The sequence below is a fragment of the Narcine bancroftii genome, chromosome 7 (assembly GCF_036971445.1).
Source record: "Narcine bancroftii isolate sNarBan1 chromosome 7, sNarBan1.hap1, whole genome shotgun sequence".
Classification (NCBI taxonomy): domain Eukaryota; kingdom Metazoa; phylum Chordata; class Chondrichthyes; order Torpediniformes; family Narcinidae; genus Narcine; species Narcine bancroftii.
Window position 1 is genome coordinate 69,524,580 of NC_091475.1, and position 14,439 is coordinate 69,539,018.

The following is a 14,439-nucleotide window of genomic DNA, read 5'->3' on the forward strand; positions in this document are numbered from 1 at the left end:
AGGAACAATTATTGTTCAAATCAAGAACATTTTATAATTGGAATTCTTTTGCAAAAACAAGCATTCATCATATTTGGAATTTTTTTTTGTCATTAATATTCTAATCCAATGAAAACACATATTCCAGTGCCTGTAAATAGTTAAAGAATTGAGGGTGTTCTTGTGTTTATGTGAGTGTATTGCAAGAATGTGCCAGAAATGAGCACTGACCTAACAATATGTTAAATCCCCTTGTCTTTCCCAGTGACTGGTTTGTGGGCTGTTGTGTCTCTCCCACAGGCAAGTTGTCAGTCCTGTAAACATGAAATTGTGGAGTGAAGGCTCAGGGGCTGGTCACATTGTAGTGTGGAAGGGGTGGTGGGGGGGGGGGGGCTGGTTCTGCTGTAGTATGAAGGGATGGAGTCTGGTCCCATTGTAATTTGAGAGTATGCCTATGTCATGTGGAAGAGCGGGGGATGGTCACATAGTGTTGAAGGTTTAAAGGCCATGTTCCTGTGCTGTCTCTCTGATTCTATGGCATTTGACAGGTCTTTTTGAGGCAGGGTGCAAGGGAGGTTTAAGAAAGAAAGTGGCATAGCCACTAACGAGGATGTGATTGATATCAGGGATGAGAGAGATGTATGTGGACCTTGGAGGGGTCTGAGGTTGGAGGCAATAACAAAGCTACAAAATGAAAAGACTGTGGAAGAATTTGAAAGCAAGGATGAGAATTTTAATATCAAGACATTGCTTAATCAAAAGCCAAAATAGTTAACAAAACATAGGGGAGATAGAAAAAAGGACAGTGCACGTTATCTCATGGCCAGACTTTAGGTAATTTCTGGTTCATGGAGTGTTGACTGCGGGAATCCTAACAATTCAAATCCCTTTGCAAGCTCATGCCAGGATGACAGACGAGACTCACACCATAAGGTGAGTCCTTAACTACAGTAGGAAATCTTATTTGTGCTACTATGAATTTTGGAGGCTGAATGAAGTATTCAAGCCAGTGCCATTTCAAAAAAGAAAGAAAGATGGTAATTGTTTTATCTTTATTGCTTTCAGATTAATTATTTTATTTCTCTCACAAATGGGTTTGATTGTTCTAAACACATCAGGGAAACAACACCTTACTTGGTTTCCAAATGACCTTCCGTGGACCCTCTCCAACACCAGCATACCCTTTCTTCGATATAGGCCCCAAACTGTGTGCAATACTCAAATATGGTTGACCAATGCCTGATAAAGCCATTGCATTGCTTTTACTTCCTAGACCTCTTGAAATGTACGGCACCTTGTCAGAGACCTTCTGAAAATCCAAGTAAACTTCCACCTGACTCTCCTTCGTCTGTCCTGCTTGTTCCTTCCTCAAAGAATTCCAGCATATTTGTCAGGCAAGATCTCCCTTGAGGGAAGCCTAATCATCAAATGTGTTGCTTTATTTCCAAAATCCTACAGTTTTTTTTCACTTAACTCTATGTTCCAGCACCCCTGAGAGGAGAATGTCCACCTATTGTTCATCTACTGAATAATCAGTGACCTTTCACTAGATAGACTGCAGGACAACTAGCACTCATCTAATGACAAGATACCTTGTTGCCTTTATTCTGTTTATTCATAGGATGCACACACTTCACGTATGATACCTCCTTCAATTGCAGATGAAAAGCTTCAGAAACAATTACTTATTTTTTACAGTTTAGTAATTTTAGGAAGATAAGCCTTATCCTTCGGGACCTATTCCCATAGTCAGCCACCTGAAAATTTATTCCATTAAGGTTGGCACAACCTCTTCCACAAAACACTTGGTATTGTAATTGAGAAATGTAAAGGTTTGAAAGGAATCAGTTAAACCAATACCCTTTCCAAATTTCAAAATTAATCTGAAAAGAAAATTAAGAATCTGACATTTATGCTACTGCATTTACTTCATATTTCAAGAACAAGCTGAAATAAAGTACTGCATTTAACGCTGCTGAATCTTAGTACTCAGATCCAAATGGATCCTCGATCCTCGAATGTTTGAAGTAGAAAGGCTTCATATTTGGGACGGAATTTTGCCATTGCAGTCTTTCCTCAATTTGCGATCATCGAGTTAAAAGATTGGAAAATTAGCACTGCCATGAACTTAATTCAATGAGCTCTACCAAAGTCTCTGATTCATAGCTCCGTGGAAGTATTAAACACCCCATGTAATTTTCAATGAGGCCAGATAACTGATGAATTAGATCAGATAAAGAGTTCTGGGGTCAGCTGGCCTCTTAATACATCCATCAGAGTGCTCCTAAAATTTTCATTCTGCAGTATCCCATTCATGGTTAACTAGTTTCCCTCGATCTGGAAATCCATTCCATGCATTCATCACCCCGTTCTCAAAATAATGTCCCCTTGTTAGTCTTATTTGTGCTAGTCACCACCATTAAAGGGTTGAATGGTTCTGGACTATCATTTCTCATCTACCTTCTTCCATTAAGTCGAGCCAAAACATTCCCAATTGCCAAATTAGAAATATGGATAATCCTAAATTAATGAGGGTAGCTTTCAAATCAAGATGCCTTCTAAACTTGGTCTTTGGAATTTGCTTTGTGATCTTATTTTTAACATTGTGGAAAATATTTGCGTGCTCAAAGAACATTCCTTTCAGCCCATCAAAACTAATCCTCTCTGTAACCATGTCCACAGAGTTAGTGGGAGCACTGATGTCAACAGTCTTACAAATTCAAGTCAGGTTAGATGGAAATTCTGCATAGAGCAAATTTCTCCTGCAAATAGGAATGGCCCACAGTGATTATGTCATATCATTTAAGTTTTGTAAAAATGACAATCTCGTACCACTTGAAGGTCACCATAGACATGGCGGGCTGAACACCCTGTGTCTATGCTTTGACTATGACCCAATGGCTCCACAACACTTTTATCTCAAAATACCATGCACAACGGGGCCAATAAATTTAAAAAAGATGCATTTACATTGATAATAATTGTCTTGATGTTTTATGTTTGGCCAGTTCTGACACAACAGCTTGCTTCCTCCTTGCAGACACTTTGCATAGCTCTCTGCTTTGCGCAGCTCAGATGTGAGAAACATGAATATCTTGCATGAAGTCCGTAAGCCCTTCCCAATTTCTAAATTATTGAAGTGAAGTCAATGATGATTCACAGGCAAACTCAACATTCAATTCATAATATGCAGTGCTCTCAAGCAACAGGGAGATCAGTGAAACTCTGTTATTTTTCAAAATCAAAGTGTATCATGGAGCTTTTTACATCCACCTGTGCAAAAAGCAGGGACTTCTTTTCTAACCGGCCAGAAAATCAGAATCTGTCATTGATGCAGAACCTTCAGTACCAACTGGAGACTGAGTCTGAAACAAATGCACTAACATGAACCTGACGTTTGATCATAATCCTCCATTTCAGGTACAGAAATAGTAATAAATAAAGCAAAGTAGCATTTCTAAGTAGAATTTGAAATGACAGTATGCCGTGAACTGAGATTCACTGGTGGTGTGTTGTACTGATGGCTGGCTCTGCCTCCATCTACCCATATATAATCCTGGTTTCCCGCCTAAACCCAGAGCCCTTCTGAAGGCCCCTACCCTCAGTTATAAGCTCATAAAAGCGTATGTTCTCCTTCCAGTCATGAGAGCTTTTATTCACGCTACACTGTCTTTCCATTCCACAATGTTGAATTCCACCTCACACTGATAACAAATGTTATCACAAACATTCATAAGTGATTTGTATATCATGATTTTATATCAATGATGATCACATGGCCATGCCTTAAATAGCACTACAGGGATAATTTTGAAGGAATTGGAGAGAATGTAGAGGAGAATTATCATGACTATGGTTCAGAATTCTATGCCATCATCCCCTTAAAATGAATGAGCAAACTCCAAGCTCTGGCCCTCAGTATAATTGGATCCTGGATTTCCTCATTGGGGTATCAGAGTTGGAGAGGGGGAGCAAATTTAAGTTCTTGGGAGTCACTATCTCAGAGGATCTTACCTGGACCCAGCACTTCCTCAGGAGTTTACATAGGTTTGATATGAAACCAGAAACCCTGACAAATTTCTACAGATGTGTGGTCTGCTCTAGGGACACCAATACCCCTGAGTGTAAAGCCCTGCAAAAGGTAGTGGACACAACCCAGGACATCACAGGCAAAACTGTCTGCGCCATCAAGAACATCAACAGGGAATGATGCAGTTGGAGAGCAGTAGTGATCATCAAGGTTCACACACTCTGTTCTCGTTGCTGCCAACAGGAAAGAGGTGTAGGTGGGAACATAATCGTGGCAATGAAAGAACACACACAAGATTCTCACCACCAGGTTCAGGACCATCATACTTGTCCACAACAAATTCAATGAGGAGGTCATTAAAGGACTTAAAATTTTAAATTTTTAAATTTTATTTTATTTTTCTTCAATTTAAAAAAAATTATATTTAGACATACAGCATGGTAACAGGCCCTTTCAGCCCAAGAGTCTGTTCTGCCCAATTACATCTAATTAACCTACACCCCCGGTAGGTTTTGAATGGTGGGATGAAACCAGGACCCCCCCCCCCCCCCCCCGGGAAAACCAACACAGACACGAGGAGAACCCCAGTCCTGATGGCTGGCTACGCCATCTGGTCCACCGTTCATGCTTTATTGATATTTTTCTCTCTGTTTTGAACAATCAGTTTGTTTACATTTCTTTATTTGTTTACATGTACACTATGTGTATCTTCTTGAGTACAGTTTTTTGCACGACCAATAAGTGGTAATTCTGACTCTCCTGCAGGAAAAAGAATCTCGGGGTTGTATCTGAACTTGAGAATCTATTGGACATTGCCAGGATGGAGCATTTTAGTTATGTGAACAGAGCAGAGAAGCTGTGTCCTTCTTTCTAGGCATGGGGGAGGGTGCAGCAGGCTCTGTTCAGGAGAATCTGTGGAGAAAACCCTAGAGGAATGGTCTCCATGGCAGCGAGGGAATCTGCAACTGGGGGTCCCTAATAGGGTGTGGGTAACTTGCTGTGGGGGTCCTACAAGGGCTTCAGGCTGCTGCTGACTGGGTCATGGAAACCAGATATCAGAGCCGGGATTTGAGAGGACGCTGAGGGCAACGTGGGCTCCCGACGGGCCTCAAGCGCTGAAGACTTCCTGATCATGGTGGAGGTTTGGATCTTGGGCTCTGGTTGCCATTGGATTGAATGGGAGTCTGTATGGCTGCAGAGGCTGCGGGAGCACTGGAGGCAAATCCACTGTGACTCTGAAGGGCTTCTACTTTTCTTTCTCTCATATTGTAAGGGGCACCAGGCCACACTAATGGTAACTCTTTGTCCACTTTATGGTAGCCAGAAGACAATTCTGTGTAATATTACATGTTCTGTACTATTACAAGACAATAAAAGAATCTTGATTCTTGAAAGGGGATGTAAACTTAAGGGAGACTGCAGGAAACATCTCCAGTTCAGAGGCAGATAAAAAAGAGGGCACATATTTAGGGGAAGGAGGAAGAAAGGGGGACCTATTTCATTAGAGAGTGATGAATATCTAGAATATACAAGAGAGACTAATGGAAAAAAGAGCATTTATGAAGTATCTCGCTCAGAGGCAGTGCACCAAGAGCTGGGCGATGGATTTATACAGATACTCATTTTGCATATTCCTGATGATAAATGGACTCTATTGAGATATAAAATTAATGACATAAATATTTTCATTTATATCTTTTTTGTCACTTGTTGAAAAAAAACTGTGGGAAAGGTGTGGGAAAGTTGCACCGCCAATTTATATGAGTGTGGGAACATAATCGTGGCAATGAAATAACACACACAATTTAAAGCAGGCATGGGAATTCTCTCTTCTCTTTGGCTTGGCTTCGCGGACGAAGATTTATGGAGGGGTAATGTCCACGTCAGCTGCAGGCTCGTTTGTGGCTGACAAGTTCGATGCGGGACAGGCAGACACGGTTGCAGCGGTTGCAATGGAAAATTGGTTGGTTGGGGTTGGGTGTTGGGTTTTTCCTCCTTTGTCTTTTGTCAGTGAGGTGGGCTCTGTGGTCTTCTTCAAAGGAGGTTGCTGCCCGCCGAACTGTGAGGCGCCAAGATGCATGGTTTGAGGTGCTATCAGCCCACTGGTGGTGGTCAATGTGGCAGGCACCAAGTGATTTCTTTAGGCAGTCCTTGTACCTCTTCTTTGGTGCACCTCTGTCTCGGTGGCCAGTGGAGAGCTCATCATATAACAGGATCTTGGGAAGGCGATGGTCCTCCATTCTGGAGACGTGACCTACCCAGCACAGTTGGATCTTCAGCAGCGTGGATTGGGTACATACAAAATGGCAAAATTCAAAATTTTGACCTGAAGGCTAGGGAGGAGATTAACATATCGAGTGCATCTGATCTGAGATGACACTAAGATGATTCTGCTCTTTAGCATCAGTTAAATTATCCTTGTTGCATCAAATCAAACCATAACTCTCTCAATTGCACACTATTTTTTTTAACAAGATATGGTTTCTTTTAAAGAAAGGGTTTTTAAATCATGAAAGAATTAAAATCCTGCTTAACTCTGAAGCCTGTTTTGATCTATTTAATTGATTCCTCTCCAAAGCTTGCTAATGAGTTTCCAGAGGATATCATCCATATAATGGGTGATTGACACCTCTGGGGGGAAGTTGAATCAGTTGTAATTTGCAGGAGATTATCTGTGGCAGATCTTGGGAATGGAATGTGCATTGTCCCTAGTAGATGCAAATTGCTCTAGTGAGTTGGAATGTAGAATACTCTTTCTTTGGCTTGGCTTCGCGGACGAAGATTTATGGAGGGGGTAAAAGTCCACGTCAGCTGCAGGCTCGTTTGTGGCTGACAAGTCCGATGCGGGACAGGCAGACACGGTTGCAGCGGTTGCAGGGGAAAATTGGTTGGTTGGGGTTGGGTGTTGGGTTTTTCCTCCTTTGCCTTTTGTCAGTGAGGTGGGCTCTGCGGTCTTCTTCAAAGGAGGTTGCTGCCCGCCAAACTGTGAGGCGCCAAGATGCACGGTTTGAGGCGATATCAGCCCACTGGCGGTGGTCAATGTGGCAGGCACCAAGAGATTTCTTTAGGCAGTCCTTGTACCTTTTCTTTGGTGCACCTCTTGTCACGGTGGCCAGTGGAGAGCTCGCCATATAACACGATCTTGGGAAGGTGATGGTCCTCCATTCTGGAGACGTGACCCATCCAGCGCAGCTGGATCTTCAGCAGCGTGGACTCGATGCTGTCGACCTCTGCCATCTTGAGTACTTCGACGTTAGGGATGAAAGCGCTCCAATGGATGTTGAGGATGGAGCGGAGACAACGCTGGTGGAAGCGTTCTAGGAGCCGTAGGTGATGCCGGTAGAGGACCCATGATTCGGAGCCGAACAGGAGTGTGGGTATGACAACGGCTCTGTATACGCTTATCTTTGTGAGGTTTTTCAGTTGGTTGTTTTTCCAGACTCTTTTGTGTAGTCTTCCAAAGGCACTATTTGCCTTGGCGAGTCTGTTGTCTATCTCATTGTCGATACTTGCATCTGATGAAATGGTGCAGCCGAGATAGGTAAACTGGTTGACCGTTTTGAGTTTTGTGTGCCCGATGGAGATGTGGATAACATGATTATCCAACTGCACGAAAACCAACAAGGTCGGGTCAGATACAGCAATGAGCTCTCTGAACCCTTCTCCATTAACAATGGCGTGAAGCAAGGCTGTGTTCTCGCACCAACCCTCTTTTCAATCTTCTTCAGCATGATGCTGAACCAAGGCATGAAAGACCCCAACAATGAAGACGCTGTTTACATCCGGTACCGCACGGATGGCAGTCTCTTCAATCTGAGGCGCCTGCAAGCTCACACCAAGACACAAGAGAAACTTGTCCGCAAACTACTCTTTGCAGATGATGCCGCTTTAGTTGCCCATTCAGAGCCAGCTCTTCAGCGCTTGACGTCCTGCTTTGCGGAAACTGCCAAAATGTTTGTCCTCGAAGTTAGCCTGAAGAAAACTGAGGTCCTCCATCAGCCAGCTCCCCACCATGTAGAATACTACACCCATGTGGTATATGCGTGTGCACGCTATACAAAAATATTTTATATAGTTTATGATTTTCTGTGCATTATATGCATGTCTACATTATATGAACAAAAATATGGTAATTAAAAAAATAATTTAAAGACACAATAAATTGAATCATATTTTTCTTTTTTATCATAGGACATCACTTGAAATTACCAGTAAAACTTCGAGGTAAAGCAGTTTTAAATCATTGAGTTTGTGGAAATGAAATGAATTTTTACTGTTGTGAAAACACATCAACTGCAAGTTGGTTACATTTTATTTTGAGTAATTTAGTCTTCCATCAAAGATGAAGTATCATAAGAATATGGAAGGATTACAGGAAAAGTTCATCAGATTGAGTTTGTCAATTGAAGAGTTATTAACTGGGTTTCATAGAATAAGGGCTTAAATCAATGAACAGCAGAATCAGGATTTATTGTAATGAACAAGTCATGAAATTCGGGGATTGCAGCAGCTTCAGTGTAAACATTCATATTATGAAACATTTTACAACAATAACATAAAAAAATTTAAATAATAGTGCATGAAAAGTGAGGCAGTGTCTTTGTTTCATTGATCATTCAGGAATCTGATGGTAGTGGAGAAGAAGCTGTCCTTGTGTTGCTGAATGCTCGTCATTAGGCTCCTGTACCTTTTTCCCGATGGTAGCAGAATGAAGAGGGTGTGGCCTGAGTGTTGGGATCTTTGAGGATAGAGGCTACTTTTTTAAGACACCACCTCATGTGGATTTTCTCGATAGAGTGAGGTCTGGTGCCTGTGATGTTGCAGGGTGAGTTAATGACTCTCTGGAGTTTATTCTTGTCCTGAGAGTTGGCCCCTCTGTACCAGGCAGGGATGCAACCAGCCACAATGTTCTTCACGGTACATCAGTAGAAGTTTATGAGAGTCTTTGGTGACATGCTGAATCTCCTCAGACACCTCGCAAAGTATAACCTCTGTGGGCTTTTTTCATAATTGCATCAACGTGGAGGCTCCAGAACAGATCCTCAGAGTCGTTGACACCGAGGAATTTGAAGTTCTTGACCCTCTTGACTACTGAGCCATCGATGAGGACTGGGTTATGTTCCCCTAACTCCCTCCTGAAGTCCACAATCGTCTCCTTGGTTTTGCTGACATTGAGTGCAAGGTTGTTATTGTGACACCACTCAATGAGCTGATCTACCTCCCTCCTATACGCTTTCTCCTTGCCGTTTGTGATACGTCAACAACCATGATGTCATCGGCAAACTTGTAGATAGCATGGGAATTGTGCCTGACCACACAGTCATGGTGTATAATGAGTTGACCAGAGAGCTAACCATGCAACCTTGGAGTGCGCCTGTGTTGAAAATCAGTGAGGAGGAGATGTTGCTTCCAATTTGTACTGACTTTGGGCTTCCGATGAAAAAGTCAAGGATCCCGTTGCAGCCTGGTTTATAAGGCATTGTTCTCTAATTTGGTTAGAGTGGAATAAAGGGACAAGGCTATAGAATTGTATGTTTCTTCTATAGAAAAATTGAAATGGGTCCAGCATCTCTGGGAGGTGTGCCTTTATGAGTTTCATCACCAAATGCTTGAAGCATTTCATAATAGTGAGGGGGCAGTGCCACAGGAGCCTTTTATTGTTTCCCTATTGGGAACCAGAATGATGATGGCCATCTTAAAACCTGTGGGATAGATGGACTGCTGCAGTGACATGTTGAAGATGTCTGTGTAAACCTCTGTCAATTGATCTGCACAGTCCTTCAGCTTCACTGAGATGTCTGCAAAATTTTGGACATCTCATTTCAAGATCCTTATAGATTGACATATTTTTAAATATTACAGGAAGCAAGTGGTTAGTCAAAAAATAAGTTATGTGTAAGATCAACAATGATCTTATTGAATGCATGAGTAGGCCCAAAAGTCTACATAGATTTCTCAAGCTCCAATTCCTTATGTTTTTTTTTGACATGGTTAGATAAAATAAATTGCTGATGTCTCTTGTGTCTACATTGCTTCGATTTACTTTTCTATATTTGAAAATAATATTTAATAGCGGAATTTCAATCCTTATTAAAAGTTGTTCACGTAGTGAAGAATAATTCTGTTAAATGTAATTCAAGGTTTATTTTTCCACTAGGGGGTACTGTTCTCCACGCTAATATGTTTTAGTGATTTTTAATTTTAGAGGCTGCACTTTTTCAACAGCTTTCTTCTGTATTTCATCAGTGGAAATAATGGATTATATTTTGCTCTCATCACCACTGAGATAATTTCTAATTTTTAGATGTGATATCTAATCTTACTGGAAGCATTTTTATACATTTCTAATCCCTTGCCAAATAAATTGTTAATTGGTGTTTATCAAATGTAAGAATTTCTAATATAAATAAAATACTCAAAATATGACTCCCATTTTGAGAATGACATAAAGCCCTCAGATTTTTCATTGTCGGCATAATTTCCAACCTATTAAATATCATTGAATAACAGAGAATTATGTACTTTGGGTAAAAATAATCTGATATGATTTAAACAAACCATGTATTGTATCTAATAATATCTAAAAGTCCACCCTACGGACTAAACATTGCAATGTAAGATGTTGAACTTTGCTTCTGAAATCAAGTTCCCTTTGGAGTTTTTGCTACCATAAGATTATTTAAATTTCTCTTTCTCATTCAAAGCGTTATATGAAAGCTTGTTTCTTTTTGTGTCAACTATAGGACAACTGAAATCAAAAAAGATGATTTACCAAAGATGTAAGTATTTGTTTTAAATCTCATTACATATAAGAAACTAAGAATACGGAACTGTAATGTTATTGGTCATTACAGCTTAATTCAAATAAAGTGCTTCAACTCAGTAGCAGCACTCATTGAAGAGTCACAACAGTTATCTGAAGTTACAAAATTATGTTTAACTCCATGTATGGCCACTTAATGTTCTGCATTAAACTGCAGCTGTTACTGATTGACATAATTAATTATTCAATCCCTTTTCTCTACTTATTTAGACCCCTTGAACTTTATAATATCAGCAAGCTTCCAGATTTTTGTCAAAGGATTCTTGTCATCTTGTTCATTAAAATAGCACCTAAATCTTTTCTCCCATACCACTATAGACCTCTGCAGGAATATAAGGACAGAAGGTCATTCAGTCGTTCAAACCTGTTGGACTTTTCAGGCGATCTATAACTTTATTCCAATGATCTTATTTTTCATCCACGCCCCTTTTATGTTCTCACTTGTCAACAACCTAATTGACATCAGAGATAATTATCCAAAGTCAACAGCTTTGTGCGAGGAGTGTTTTAGAACAATTTATTTTAGGACATGCATTTTGAGTTTAAATTTAGATTTTTTGATTTTGACATACAGGCCATTTTGGCCCCATGAGACTGTGTCGCCCAATCACACCCAATTGACCTACAACCCCCATATGTTTTGAACGAAGGGAGAAAACCAGAACATCCGGGGAAAACCCAACGCAAACACGGGAAAAACATACCAATTTCTTACAGGCAGCACGGGATGATTTTTATTTTAGATGAAAAATAATTTCTTAATTAAAAACCTCACAGCTGTACACTGTTGGGGCTGACTTTCTCCAGCATTGTGTTTTTACTTCAATCACACAGTCTGCAAACTCTCATGTTTTACTCCTGTCATAATTTAATTATTCCTTTCCCTAACAATTATTTTCCTGGTTTGACCTTTGCCATGCATGATCTGAATATTGAATTATTTTAACTTTCCTATTGCACCTACACTAATTTAATTTCTTTGCAGGACAATAATTACATCTGAATCAAAAATTGAAAGCCCAACCAGAAAGAGGTAAGGTCAAATTATATGATTACACACCAACTTTCACTTAGCCATTGATGAATATAGTTTATTGAGCATAACTGTGACACAATAAATTCTATCTCCACACTTACAATAGCTTTAATGCCATGAATTAATATGAATTTGTATATGGCTTATGTTCTATTAAATGTGTTATCTCCTTGAACCAGCAAATATGGCACACTGTTAAATATCTTTCATGTGTTCTCGCATATTTCTCGCGTTAAGATTACATTCAAGGCCTCGGATTCAGAAAGTTAATGGAAATCAGGGTGCAATCTAAAAACTGAATATGTTTATTTTTCTGTCATTTTTTAGTCTACAGAGCAGGCCCTCCCCTGATGGTCGAGTAACAACACAGGATAAAACATTCTTAAAGTGAGTGTTAGCCTCTGAATATTTTGATTCTCATTTGACATGGTGTAAAATATATTGATATTTTTAATCTATTAAACAATAGACCACTTTTAATTATTTCCCAGATTGAGCAACTATTTTCTATCTCACCTTTCCAATTTAACAAGATGGAATGTTTTACTCTCATGGAAGATGGACAATTTGAGTCAATGAATCATAGAGCATAGAAACAGGCAATTTTGATAATGAGACCGTGTCCTCTTTTTTTTCTGGCTGTCCATTCCGTAGGATGATGATCGTTTCTTTCAGTCAGTTTGTGGGGTTTGATATGTACATCCTGGAGGGGCTCTACAGGCTGATCCTTGACAGGCTCTGCTTGCCACATACTTGGCAGGTGAAGCCTGGAGGGTCAGCAGAGGCAGAAGCTCTGCTATGGGGCTTCCTGTGCCTTTCCTCTGTTGACTCTTTGAGTTTGTTCTCGGCAGAGTCCACACCCTTTCTGATGGCATCCCTCCACTGTGAGTGATCTTGAGCCAGGTCCTCCCATGTTATAGATGACGATTTTCAGGTTCTAATGTATCCTAATTTTAAAGCGTGTCATCTTCAAGGAAACAGGTGGATGATATTCCAAGTTACTATCTTATTAATCCAATAAACAAAACTTTGTAGATGCAGCTTTGTGGAGCTTTAATCGTTGATAAAATGGATAAACGTTTTTCATAATTTCGTTTAAGATTTTCTTTTTTTAAATTTAAAAAAAATTTTTCACACTATGAACCATATTAATCAAAATACACACAAACATTTCCCTCTTGAATATACACAGTGACATTTTTTTCCCCCTTTTTCCCCCTCTCCCTTCCCTGCCTCCTTCCCACTCCCCTCCAAACCCATTAAACATTCAACATATACAATACAATAAACCCATTAAACAATGTCATCACACCATGAAAATAAACAAGAAAATTGTGTCATCTACTTTTGCACATTTCATCTTCTTCTCATTCTATCATTTAGGGGGTGGAGGTCTGCAGTAGGCCCTCTCGGTTGTGTTCCATGTACAGTTCCCAAATTTGTTCAAGTAATGTGACTTTATATTTTTAATTATATGTTATTTTTTTCCAATGGAATACATTTATTCATTTCCATGTACCATTGCTGTACTCTCAGGCTCTCTTCTGATTTCCAAGTTGACATTATACATTTTTTTGCTATAGCTAAGGCTATCATAATAAATCTTTTTTGCGTTTCATCCAGTTTGAGGCCTAATCCTTTACTTCTTATATTACTTAGAAGAAAGATCTCTGGATTTTTTGGTATGTTGCTTTTTGTGATTTTATTTAATACCTGATTTAGATCTTCCCAAAACTTTTACACTTTCTCACATGCTCAAATTGCATGTATTGTTGTTCCTGTTTCCTTCTTACAGTGAAAACATCTATCTGATACTGTTGGGTCCCATTTATTTAACTTTTGGGTCGTGGTATATAGCCTGTATAACCAATTATATTGTATCATGCGTAACTTCGTGTTTATTGTATTTCTTATAGTTCCGGAGCATAGCTTTTCCCATATTTAATTTTTTATCTTTATGTTTAGATCTTGTTCCCACTTTTGTTTGGGTTTATAGCTTATTTCATCATTTTCTCTCTCTTGCAGCTTGATGTACATGTTTGTTATAAATCTTTTAATTATCATTGTGTCTGTAATCACATATTCAAAGCTGCTTCCTTCTGGTAATCTCAGTCTGCTTCCCAATTTGTCCTTCAAGTAGGTTTTCAGTTAGTGGTATGCAAACATACTGTTAGTTATTCCATATTTGTACTTCATTTGTTCAAATGATAATAAATTATTTCCCCCCAAAAAATTTTCTATTCTTTTAATCCCTTTTCTCTCCCATTCTCTAAAGGAAAGGTTATCTATTGTGAAAGGGATTAGTTGATTTTGCGTCAATAATAATTTTGGTAGAGAGGAGTCACGTGATGGAGTAGTGGCCGGACGGTGAACTCCAGCCCTCTCCAGAAAAGTCGGGAAAAACAAGAGAAAATACAAAGGCACAGAAATAAAAGTTAAAGAAAAGTGAGTATAAAGGTGGAAAGAAGATGGTGACAAAAAAGAAAAATCAAAATCAACGGTAAGAAGAGAGGAAGAGAAGACAACGGAGGAAGAAAGAGAAGGCCTTACCTGTCCGAAGAGGCCCGCTGT

At 39.7% G+C, this 14,439-nt stretch overlaps 1 protein-coding gene across 5 annotated transcripts in view; it reads left to right on the forward strand.

Moving 5' to 3' along the window:
* Positions 1 to 14,439, forward strand: part of scel (sciellin) — a 159,268-nt gene that overhangs the window by 84,011 nt on the left and 60,818 nt on the right. For 4 of the 5 annotated variants that reach the window (XM_069890310.1, XM_069890311.1, XM_069890313.1 and 1 more), the window contains 4 exons: positions 8,201 to 8,233; positions 10,753 to 10,788; positions 11,818 to 11,865; positions 12,196 to 12,255. In XM_069890310.1, coding sequence (XP_069746411.1) covers positions 8,201 to 8,233; positions 10,753 to 10,788; positions 11,818 to 11,865; positions 12,196 to 12,255 — 177 coding nt within the window. The remainder of the gene's footprint in view (positions 1 to 8,200; positions 8,234 to 10,752; positions 10,789 to 11,817; positions 11,866 to 12,195; positions 12,256 to 14,439) is intronic. The other variant, XM_069890312.1, reaches the window with a different exon arrangement.